A 12500-nucleotide genomic window follows, 5' to 3' on the forward strand; every position below is an offset into this window, starting at 1 on the left:
TTCGGGGGGGGGGGGGTGCATGCTGGGTATGTTCTTGTTTCCATAACCCACCCGAACGCTGACATAGATTACAGGATCTTTGACGTGCGTATTAGATCTTCTGCATGCGCATACACACGAAGGGGGTTCAGGCACTAAGCAGGTCTGCACATAACTATGTTGACCTCGGAGATCGGAAAAATCTCCACCCTTTACCCACCAGGCGTCGTTAACCAAGATTCGAACCCGGGACCCTCAGATTGAAAATATAATGCTTTGACCTCTCGGTTATTGCGACCGTCGGATGGAATTTTGTTAACGACGTCGGAAGTGTACTGAAATACGGTTCCAGATATTAGATGAAATCAGATACATGTGCTTTTTGCACTCAATTTCTGTGTAGAAGGCACCATAGTTGGATCAGTCTGTGTAGAAGGCACCATAGCTGGATCAGTCTGTGTAGAAGGTACCATAGCTGGATCAGTCTGTGTAGAAGGTACCATGGCTGGATCAGTCTGTGTAGAAGGTACCATAGCTGGATCAGTCTGTGTAGAAGGCACCATAGCTGGATCAGTCTGTGTAGAAGGTACCATGGCTGGATGAGTCTGTGTAGAAGGCACCATAGCTGGATCAGTCTGTGTAGAAGGTACCATAGCTGGATCAGTCTGTGTAGAAGGTACCATAGCTGGATCAGTCTGTGTAGAAGGCACCATAGCTGGGTCAGTCTGTGTAGAAGGTACCATGGCTAGATGTCTGTGTAGAAGGTACCATAGCTGGGTCAGTCTGTGTAGAAGACACCGTGGCTGATCAGTCTGTGTAGAAGGCATCATAGCTGGATCAGTCTGTGTAGAAGGCACCGTGGCTGATCAGTCTGTGTAGAAGGTACCATAGCTGGGTCAGTCTGTGTAGAAGACACCGTGGCTGATCAGTCTGTGTAGAAGGTACCATAGCTGGATCAGTCTGTGTAGAAGGCATCATAGCTGGATGAGTCTATGTAGAAGGTACCATGGCTGGATCAGTCTATGTAGAAGGTACCATGGCTGGATCAGTCTATGTAGAAGGTACCATGGCTGGATCAGTCTGTGTAGAAGGCACCATAGCTGGGTCAGTCTGTGTAGATGGCAGAATCACTTCTGATCCAGTTTTCAGCGTTCGAAACCCCATTTCGTTTCGGCATAATAATGACCATAATAATAATAATAACGGTATTTATATGGTGCTGAATCTTGTGCAGAGACAAATCAAAGCGCTTTCGCACCAGTCATTCACACGCATGCATAACTCTAAAACTGGAGAAACTGAAGACAAGGAAGAGGCAGGGAAGGGAGGCTGTTTTGGGAAGAGGTGGGTTTTAAGGCCAGGCTTGAAAGAGCTGCATGAGTGCGGAGGCCTGACGAAGCGAAAGAGGAAGTTCGTTCCAACTGCGCTTTCGCACCAGTTTCCATATCTATACCCCGTCTCGCCAGCTCCGTTCTTCCTCTGATACTCGACTTCTCAGGATACCTCACGTCAGAAGTTAAGACCTATGGACACAGATCGTTTTCTTTTCAATCGCCAAAGACGTGGAACAAGCCCCCTGATAACCTCCGTCATTCTGATTCCCTCGCATCTTTTAAATCTCGTCTCAAAACTCACCTTTTCCCTCAGCAATAAGTTCAATTGTGGCAGGTCCACTTCCTTTGCGTTAGCTGTGCTTGACTATGTGTGTGTGTACATAACTACATGCAGGTACGTAGGTGTGTGCACTGATACCTGAATTCTGGTCGGGAGAGTTGACTTGACAACGGCAGAAGGAGAAGAATGGGCTACCTCCATCCCCTACTTCCCTCTCCTGTGTGTGTGTGTGTGTGTGTGTGTGTGTGTGTGTGTGTGTGTGTGAGAGAGAGAGAGAGAGAGAGTATGTATGCCTGTACGTGCGTATGTGTGTGTGCGTGCGTATGCATGTGTTTTCGTGTGTGTTTGTCTGTCTGTGTGTTCGTCTTTTACAATAGTATCTCTGCATTAATGGCCCTTGCTGAATAAATAAATAAATAAATAAATAATTGAATGGATGAATGAATGCATTAATTAATTAATTAAATGAATGAATGAATGAATAGATGAATGAATTAATAAATTAATAAATATATTAATAATATAAACGTTTACGATCATTGAACTCGATTTTAGCTATTAGCATCGTTTTCGTGCTCTTGCTATTTAATGTGTGCATGATTGATAATGTTTTCTATTTGAAAAAAAAAAAAGAAAAAGAAAGAAAGAAATTCAAACCATTCACTGACCATTGCTTACGTCTCTGTGTGTTGCAGAACTATAAAGGGAAAATACCAACGCTGGCACTCCGTGGACACAGGATCTGCAAAGAAAAATACTACAACAACAACAACAACATTGAAATATGACAGCTACAGACATTCACAAGAGTGGGGAGGGAGGAGGAAGCAGGGGGTTGCAGTGGACTTCAGTCAATCGCTTATGCCAGACATCGTCTCTTCTCCTTCTTCTTCTTCTTCTTCTGTGTGACCCGTCTCTGGAACTACGTACAGTCGAAAGCCAGCCCAGTACTGTACTTGAGAACGCTGGATGAATGACTCGGTGCCTGCTCTGTTCAGATCAGAGCCTACCATTCCCAGAAAAAACAAACAAACAAACAAAAAAACTACTGCAAAAGCAAGCTAGCAAAATAAACAAACAAAGAAACAAAAACATGTTATGGAACATTTTTTTTTTTACGGCTCGCAAGTGTCTTTATAAAACGGTGTTCTCCTATCAAGGGCTAAACAGCGCGTTGAGTCTGAGCGAAATTCAGGTATCTGTTTCTTTTTTTTTTCTTTTTTTTTTTTTTTTACAGCTGATGTGAGGTAGCATATATGGACCTGCCTGCACGCTCTGACTTCTCCTTGAAACTGAAGCACAGTCCTGTAAAAAAACAAAGAAAACAAGTGTAGAATTGTTTACCTTTTTCGATTTGAAGAGTGTGTCATCATAAACGCATCCCTGTCAAATAAGGTGTTTAGAACGGGTACTTTTGATACGAAGAGACATCATTTTAACAGTGTTATCTGTCAAAAGCAGTGTAGGAATGATAGTTTCTATTCTAAGAGACAGATAATTAAAACAACAACAACAACAAACAAACAAACTGTTTCCTTGGCTACTTCCGATTTGAAGACATTGGATTATTCTGTGAGAGGGGGGTGGGGGGGGGGGCTGCGATGTAGATGTGACTAGACACTTTTCTTTTGTTTTTTTAAAAATATACAGTTATGGATATTACTGTGTGAGATATTAGTAAACAAACGCAGAGCAAGGAATTTACTTGCACAAAGCATTTAATTGTTGTTGTTTTTTTCCGTGACGCCTCCAAAAGAAAAGTTTGTCAGAACATCTGAACACACCCGTGCTACCTCTTCTGACCAGCCCTGCGAATTTGGATTCATCCGAAGTTCAGGCATTTCCTTTTTATTTAAGCAGATGTGCTGTAGCGTATGTGGATCAGTCCGCACACTTTGACACCTCTTTGTAACTGAAACGGAAACTGTCTTCCTCTTGTTAATTGTGACTTGTTGTCAAAACGTTCAATGGAAGAAAGCTTAATTTTTCTTTTCTTCTCAAAGTAGCATAGCCAGCTACCTCTAGATTACTTCAGAAAGCACAAAGTTTCACGAGAGAGGGGTTGTTGGAGACAGAATCAACAGAATTTAGAGAGAGGAAAAAAAAAATGCTGGAGTCCCTTGCTTTCATGCTGTGAAAAACAAGACATACATACTCAATTTCTTTCTCATACAGATATAGAAAGAACAGAAGAAGAAGCATATTCCCTGTGTTTTTATCAAAAGCTGAAACAGAAAGCGAGACGATCAATCAAGTCATCCAAAAAGAGAAGAAATCGAGAGGTAAGAAATTGTGAAGAAAAAACAAACAAACCAACAACAAAAAACTACAAACCAAACTATTTTCTGCTGCTCTCTGAAACAACACACTCTTCGCTTATCCATACGACTCTACCTCACGCCTGAAGAAGCGGTATCTATCACACACTCACCACCCACCCGGTACCCACCCTTTCTCGCCCCCCCCCCCTCTCCATTCCACCCCCCGCCCTTTCCAGCCTGCCTTCTCAACCCACTGCTACTCCGCCAACCCACCCCACCTCCACACCCCACCACCCACCACCCACCACCACCACCCACCACCACCATCCAATACACACATTGATGACAGTTGTTGGTGGTGGTGATTTTTTTTTTTTTTTTTTTTTCAGTTTTTTCTTGGGATTGAACTGAGGGAGGAGAAGGGTTGGATGGAGAATGGAGTCTGAAAGACCAATCCCACGTGTGTTAAAACCATGAATTACAGGGAAGGCCGTTTGTTCAGAAACGGGACAGAGAACTTCAGATAATCTGACAGAGGACTCCAGGAAAGAAAAAAAAAGAGAAAGAGATAGGGGGGAGGGGGAAGAGAGAGAGAGAGAGAGAGTGTGTGTGTGTGTGTGTAGGGGGGCTGGAGATTGGGAGAGAGTGAGAGAGAGAGAGGGGGGGTGTAGGGAGAGAAAGAGGGAGAGAGGGAGAGAGAGAGGGGGTGTAGGGAGAGAGAGAGGGAGAGAGAGAGGGGGTGTAGGAAGAGAAAGAGGGAAAGAAAGAGAGGGAGATAGAGGGGGTGTAGGGAGAGAAAGAGGGAGAGAGAGAGGGAGAAAGAGAGGGGGTGTAGGGAGAGAAAGAGGGAGAGAGCCAGAGAGAGAGCGAGAGGGTAATGAAAGAGAACCTACAATATTTCTTTAACAGAACCTGACAAAAAAAAAAGAACAGCAATAAAATCAACAATTTCGTGGGAAACTAGTGGTGAAAGAGAGACAGTGAATGATCATACAAGACGAAGGGAATCAAGAGAGAGAGAGAGAGAGAGAGAGAGAGAGAGAGAGAGAAAACAAGAAGAATAACGAAATCGAACGGGTAGGAGGAATTCAGAAAGGAGGGGGGAGGGGGTGTACAGAGCAGGAACTACGAATGACTCCGGGAACCATCGGGCAGGGGGTGTCTGGGGGGTGGGGGGGGGACCCTCTTGGGAGATGTGGGGGGGGACCCTCTTGGGAGATGGGGGGGGGGGCCCTCTTGGGAGATGACGACAAGGAACCTCGATCAGTTAGACGAGGAATCTCGAGAGATGAAGGGAACTGTTGGAGAAACCTTGAGAGAGAGAGAGAGAGAGAGAGAAAGGAGAATTTCTTTTTCTTCTCTTATTGTTGCTGTTATAGCCGTTTTCTTTTCTGTTCTGAATTTTTTTTTTTTTTTTTTTTTTTTTTTTTTACTGAATGGTTTGTACAAATATCGCAAAGACTGTCAGCGGCTCTCAGAGAGAGAGCGAGAGAGATGGAGAGAAGTTCGAATTGTCGTCTTCAACAATATGGTGTCACTGTCATGACGTCACCAAAATGATGACACCAGTATGGATCTGACGTCAGAATGGAGGGTCGGACTGACGTCACCAGTACGACGTCACAAGTATTGAGCAGACTTGAACAGACATGGAATCTGTTGTTGTTTTTTTTGTTTTGTTTTTTTTAACTTTTTTATTTCGTGTGGGGTTGGGTGGGGGGGCGGGGGCGGGGGGGGGGGGGGGGGTTGTCGCCTTGACTTCTGGTGTGTGTTTTCGTGAACAATGACGTTCGAGGTGTAATCTCTATTGTAAAATTCTGTCTGTTTGTCCCCCGCCCGTTCCCCACCCCACCCCTTCTCTCTCTCTCTCTCTCTCTCTGTCTGTCCCTCTATCACGCACGCCCTCTGTCTCTGTCTCGATAGTTCGCTCTCTCTCTCTCTCTCTCTCTTTACTGTGTAGTGTTTAAAAGAAGGGAAAAAAAAAGTATTGATCGAAAAAGTGAAACGTTCCTGGCACTACTACGTTTTCCCCACCAAACCTCCATATTTCAGAAGATAACTAGTTGTGATGAGGTGAACCAGGAGGAAAAGAAACAATGTAAGAAATAAAGAAAGAAACAAAATCAGGTTATCTCTCACTCAGCCACACAGAGAGAGAGAGTGAGAGAGAGAAAGGGGGGCGGAGGTGGGTGGGTGGTGGGGCGATGAGGGGTGTGGGGGGGGGGGGGGTGAGCAGGTCTTTAAGTGACAATCACGCACAAGTGATACTTCTGGCTGTGTATATAATTATCCAGATTTTTTTTGATTTTTTTTTAATGCATTGCCATGTGGTCAGTATATTACTTAACGATGTAAGTGTTGTTTTTTTGTGCGCTTTTTTTTTTTTTTTTTTTTTTTTTTTTTACACCATGTAAGCGTCATAAAGGTATTCTAGCTTTCAAACATCCCAATCTCTCAAGTGGCTTTCAAATGAAAAATAAAAATAAGAGTGTGGCTGGCTCTATTGTTGGTTGTTGTTTTTTTGTTTTTTTTTTCTCCTATTTTCTGTTTTGCCGTAAATGGAATTTGATTATGAAAGCAGCCCTTGCACTGCAACCGAGATATAAAGGATTCTCCGGGGGTTTGGGTTATATAACTGTTATACATACATGTAATATGTATAAATGTAGCGTTTAGTATTGTGTTGCGTTTTGAGAGCTTTTGCTTCACATCCTTAGCCATTGTCTTTTTTTTTCTTTTCTTTCTATATGACATATGATATATGGAAGCTATCAGATCACACTTATCAAGTTTGTACGCTGACGCAAAATACTTTTAGTTTTGATATATATGTTGTTGGGTTGTTTTTTTGTTGTTTTTTTTTTTTTTTGGTTTTGTTGTTGTTGTTTGTTTGTTTGTTTTTAGAATATTTATGATGTTTGAAATGCAAGCATGTAAAACGAAGCTCGGTTAAAACAATGCTTTTCTTTTCTGTTTTCATGTTTTATTTGACGCCAGGATTATGGATTTTTCTTTTGAATGAAACTTTGACAAATGAGCGGATAAATGAATAAGTAAATAAAGTTAGAAGCACTTCAAAGGAGTGTTGGTATAGACAGACCATTCGGACAGCTGTTGAATAAACCCCCTAGCCTCTGGAACTTGTACATAACCTTGTGATGATTGGAGGGCTCTTTCTTTCTCAGTCTGTTTTTGTCTCTCTGTCTCAGTCTCCTCTCTCTGTCTCTCTCTCTCTCTCTCGCTTTCTCTCTCTCTCAACGCATTTACCCATATCATTAGGACCTTATGGCCAATGACATTAAAGTGTCAAAGACTCTCTCTCTCTCTGTCTCTGTCTCTCTCACTCACTCGTTTAAAAAAGTCTCAAAATACCTAACAGCAGACACCATGACAAAACAGTCTTTGTCCTTCGCTGTATTCCCCCCAAAGACACACACAAACAAACAACTTAATGGGGGGAGGAGAGGGTGTGTGTGTGTGGGGTGGGGGTGGGTGGGGGTGGGGGGGTGGGGCTTGTGGAGCGGGGAGAAAAACAATGGGGGAAAAGACCTTCATAGCGATTTTATTAGGGGGACGAATCTCCAACTACATCATAATTATTACAGCTTGATTGAGCGACTGAACTGTCTTGCAGTGATAGGAAGGTGGGGTGGTGAGGGGGCGGGGGGGGGGGGGGGGAGGAGAGAGGACAACACCTTTATGAGTCATTTCCCCTCTCTGATCTCGAAAATGCTTCCTGTTACAAAGCTGTACTTTGAAAAAGAAAACTAGTAGAAACGTGGTAACGGTAAAACAATAAAGAATGATTGTCATTGATCATCTGATTCGATTCGCGTGCCATTTCATCAATTGTAAAAATGTCGGTTTTCAGAACATCTCATGAATATGTATTATATACATGATTATAATCTCGGGAATGTCAATGAATAATACATCTCACCAATCTTTCTGTTTATGCTTCTGTCTACCGGTGTTTGTTTTGTGGGTTTTTTTGTTTTGTTTTGTTTTGTTTGTTGTTGTTGTTTTTTTTGTTACGACTGTCCTTGAAGTAGCAAAAAAAAAAAAAAAAAAAAGCTAAACGCTGGGGTTCCTTGGTTTTAGTGACATTTCCTTCATCTACATACCCGGTATGTTTTAGAGTTTGCACCGTAGCGCAATTTCGAATGACGGGAATTATTGAATGACACAATTGCAAACCAATTGTGGATGGAGCAGAATGACAGACAAGAACGTGTCTGTTATGTACTGATGTGTTTGTTTGTTTGTTTGTTTGTTTATTACTGGTTATCCACTAGACCGACACGTTTATTTACTTGCTTGCGTTTCTATTTGTTTATTGGTTTGTTTGTATTCCTTTACTGGGTGGAGAAAAAGTGGATTTTCCAAATACAAATAACGCATCACTTTGATATATATATATATATATATATATATATATATATATATATATATATATATATATAATCATTTATAGCCTGACCAAAGTGTTAATCAGTAGAATAGTTGGTCCTCAGATTGGTCCGTAGTTGTTAGGGTTTTATTTTTAATCCGTCTTCGCCCTCTCCACACTTCAATGGTTTGTTTTTGCATTTCTTTTCTTTTTTTTCTTTTTTTTATTATACATGTGTACAATTTGATACAGAATGGGTGACGGTCAAACTGTATGTGTTTATTTGGATTCTTCAGATTGTATAATTATCATTCATCTGTTTCGCTTTTAAAAAAAAATGTTATTTCATTATTCTTTTGGACTAGTTGGATATGAATGGCAAGAAATGAAAAGCTGGGCTTGCCATCAAACTAGTATTCACATACACTTTTTGTTAGTTGTTTTCTTTTTCATAGCTTTGAGCTTATCGTGAGGTGGTTTGTTTTTTTTTAGTCTAGCTTTTGATTGTGTAGTCGGTATACCAAACAGTGTAACTAGCTTATCTGTTTTGTTTTGAACGTAACTTTGAGTGCAGCTTTTAAAACTGTTAGTCGGTATCTTAACAGTCTTCACTAGTACTGTACAGTTTAAGGAAAATGATTCGAATGTCAGTTTTTTATAGCTGGTTTGTCATAGAAAGAAATCTGCTGTTTATATCATAAACTATGCTGATAATCGTGAACTTCGCTACTTATGTATCTCAGTTTTATCGCTGGTTTTGTCATAAAACTCTGTTGATTATCATGAACTGTGCTAATTGTCGTGACTGTTGCTCGTCATTAAGGCATGCTGTTTGCTTTCATTTTATAGTTGTTGTTGTTGTTAAGTCTGCTCCTCAGCCAGTTTTCCAGGAACGTTGATTAACTCATAGACTAGATGTTAGTGAAGTCTCTTCCACGCCACGTGGTACACAAGGCCGCCATCATCAGAGGTCTCTGTAAACCTCTACCTTCCAGTGCTTTGCCTTAGCTACGGCTTCCCCCAAGGTGAGGCGGCTGCTCCCCTTCAGTTCTTTTTTTTTGTGAAACGTTCTGCGTACGGATACATTCAAAAGTTTAGTTGTGATCATCTTCCACTGTTCCCTTGGTCAATAACTGCCCCCCTTCCCTCTTTGCATTATCCCTCCACCTCCTCACCCCCACCCCCCCCCTCCCTAAACTTCTCCTTCTCCCAGACGGAAGCGCTGTGGCAGAATCGTTGGTCAGGCAATTGACTTCTGATCCAGTGTTGACCAGTGGTCAAGGTTCGAAGCCCCCGTTTCGGCCTGGCGTTGCGTCTGTGGGAATGGGACCTCTCTCTCTCTCTGTCTTTCTCTGTCTCTGTCTCTCTCTGTGTGTCTCTGTCTGTCTGTCTGTCTCCCCAACTCCATGTTCCATGCTACCACCCCTAACCCCCTCCTCTGACTTTTCTTTTCTTTGATGGTGATTTAGGTGCTGGTGGAATCTCCAGGCAAAGTTTAGGGCAACGTGTGCCAGCTGTGTTGGCACGGCTCCTTTTAACGAGTCTGCATGTGCAGATCTGTAGTTTTAGCCTCAGTGTAAATTTGAGTTTAACGACCTATTGGCGAACAACGCCCTTGATTGGTTAAGTGCTTGTGTGTGTGTGTGTGTGTGTGTGTGTGCGCGTGTGTGCGAGTGTGAGTGTGTGTGTGCGAGTGTGCGTGTGCGCGCGCATGTATGTGTGTGTCTAAAAAAAAAATGTGTGTTTGCAAGGAATGTATTTCTTTTTTAATCTAAGCATTATTTACTCGATATTTTTATTGTTTGGTGGATCATGCTTTTTTTTTTTTGCTTTTTTTTTTTATTCATTCTGTGAACGCATTGGATTGAGCTGTTGTAATGTTTTAATGTTATGTTTATATCGGGCTCGATGATATAAGGCGCTTTGAGCAGCATTAGTACTGGATATTGCGCCATAGAAAAGTTATGAATTATTATTATTATTGTTATTGTTAAGGTCAATTTGTTCAGGATTAATCAAAGTCAAGTTGTTCAGGATTAATGAAGGTCACGTTGTTCAGGATTAATTAAGATTGATTAAGATAAGGTTGTTCAGGATTAATGAAGGTCAAGTTGTTCAGGATTAATGAAGGTCAAGTTGCTCAGGATTAGTTCTGGTCATGTTGTTCAGGATTAATTAAAGTCAAGTTGTTCAGGATTAATGAAGGTCAAGTCAAGTTGTTCAGGATTAATGAAAGTCAAGTTGTTCAGGATTAATGAAGTTCAAGTTGTTCAGGATTAATGAAGGTCAAGTTGTTCAGGATTAATGAAGGTCAAGTTGTTCAGGATTAATGAAGTTCAAGTTGTTCAGGATTAATGAAGGTCAATTGTTCAGGATTAATGAAAGTCAAGTTGTTCAGGATTAATGAAGGTCAAGTCAAGTTGTTCAGGATTAATGAAGGTCAAGTTGTTCAGGATTAATGAAAGTCAAGTTGTTCAGGATTAATGAAGTTCAAGTTGTTCAGGATTAATGAAGGTCAAGTTGTTCAGGATTAATGAAGATCAAGTTGTTCAGGATTAATGAAGGTCAAGTTGTTCAGGATTAATGAAGATCAAGTTGTTCAGGATTAATGAAGGTCAAGTTGTTCAGGATTAATGAAAGTCATGTTGTTCAGGATTAATTCAGGTCAAGTTGTTGAGGACAGATGATGTTCGAGGGGGATGAGTCCTGGTTTGGCCTCAGATGCTTGAACGGGTTGAAATCTTTAAAGCCTTTGACAAACCATTAGAACTCTGGTGTTCTGTGTTTGTCGCTGGTGGTTAAGTTCTATTTTTCTGCCTTCAGATTTGATGACCTTATTTGATTCATATTTACATATTTTTAAATGAACAAAACTTAGCATTTTATGCTGAAATAGAATTTGACGACAATGGAGAGGGGGAAAAAAAAGCATAGAGACTTGCTGGGGATGTTTGGTTCTTTCATTTGCTTTATAGCAGTTTGACTTTTTCTTTATTGTGTTATTATACAGTGTGTGTTTGTGTGTGTGTGTGTGTGTGTGTGTGTGTGTGTGTGTGTGTGTGTGTGTGTGTGTGTACTGGAGAGAGAGAGAGAGAGAGAGAGAGTTACTGCTATCAGTGCGTTACAATGTTTTTAATTTCCGTGAAAAATCTATACCTACAACTTTCTCATCTTCATTCATTAAAGCCGCCTTGCAGTAAAGATAGTATTCGTTGTGTGTAGCAGTTGTTGCAGCAGACGCTTAAAGTTGTTGCTGTTGCTGTTGCTGTTGTTGACGCTGTTGGCCATTTCTTGTCGCTGTCGTCGCTTTTGTCGTTGATGATAATACTGCTGTTTTCAATGCTGGAAGTGATAAACGTTCCCCAGAGCTTCTTCGTATCCTTGTTCTCCTCCTCCTCCTCCTCCTCCTCCCCCTTCTTTCTGCCCTTCTCCCTTCCTCCCTCTCCCTACTCCACCCCCACCTCCACCTTCTTCTTTTTCTTCGGATTTTCTTCTTCTTTTTTTCATCTATTTTTCAGTGTAAAAACAAAAAATGCATTGATCCTCCTCCTCCTTCTCTTCTCTTCCTCCTCCTCCTCCTCCTATTCCTCTTCTTTCTTCCTCCTTCTTTTACTTCCTCCCCCTCTTCCTCTTCATCCTCTTCGTTCCTCCTCCTCCTCCTCTTCCTCCTCCTTTTCTTCCTTCCTGCTCCTCTTCCTCCTCCTCTCCTCCTTCTCTTCCTCCTCCTTCCTCCTTCTCTCCCTTACTCTTCCTCCTCCTCCTCTTCCTTCCTCCTCTTCCTTCTTTCTCCTTCCCCTTCCTCCTCCTTCCTCCTACTCTTCCTCCTCTTCTTCCTCCTCCTCCCTCCCCATTTTCCTTCATACTCCTTTTCCTCCCTTCTCCTTCCTCCTCTTCCTTCCTCCTCTTTCCTTCTTCGTCCTCCTCTTCCTCCTCCTCTTCCTTCCTCTTCCTTCCTCCTCCTTCTTCCTTCTTTCTCATTCCCCCTCCTCTTCCTCCTCCTCCTTCCTACTCCTCTTCCTTCCTCCTCCTCTTCCTTCCTCCTCTTTCCTGCCCCTTTTCCTTCATTCCTCCTTTTCCTTCCTCCTCTTCCTCCTCCTCTTCCTCCTTGCCCCTCTTTGCCCTAGGTTTCTGTCCGGTGGTCAATGTACAGCCCGGATAACTCGTGTATGTATTGATGTACATTATCTGTGATGCTACAAACCTGCGTTCCATGTCAAATTCTATGATGATTTCTGCTGCTTTTTTCGTTTATCTTC

The 12500-nt window shown here is 42.0% G+C and overlaps 1 protein-coding gene across 3 annotated transcripts in view; it reads left to right on the plus strand.

Moving 5' to 3' along the window:
* LOC143288391 (matrilin-1-like) overlaps positions 1-3905 on the plus strand; it is a 183348-nt gene extending 179443 nt beyond the window's left edge. For all 3 annotated transcript variants that reach the window (XM_076596802.1, XM_076596799.1, XM_076596800.1), the window contains exon 14: positions 2289-3905. In XM_076596802.1, the coding sequence (XP_076452917.1) occupies positions 2289-2296 (8 nt within the window). In that variant the 3' untranslated portion in view covers positions 2297-3905. The remainder of the gene's footprint in view (positions 1-2288) is intronic.
* Positions 3906-12500: the final 8595 nt, after the last annotated feature.

Source organism: Babylonia areolata, chromosome 12 (genome assembly GCF_041734735.1).
Source record: "Babylonia areolata isolate BAREFJ2019XMU chromosome 12, ASM4173473v1, whole genome shotgun sequence".
NCBI lineage: Eukaryota > Metazoa > Mollusca > Gastropoda > Neogastropoda > Buccinidae > Babylonia > Babylonia areolata.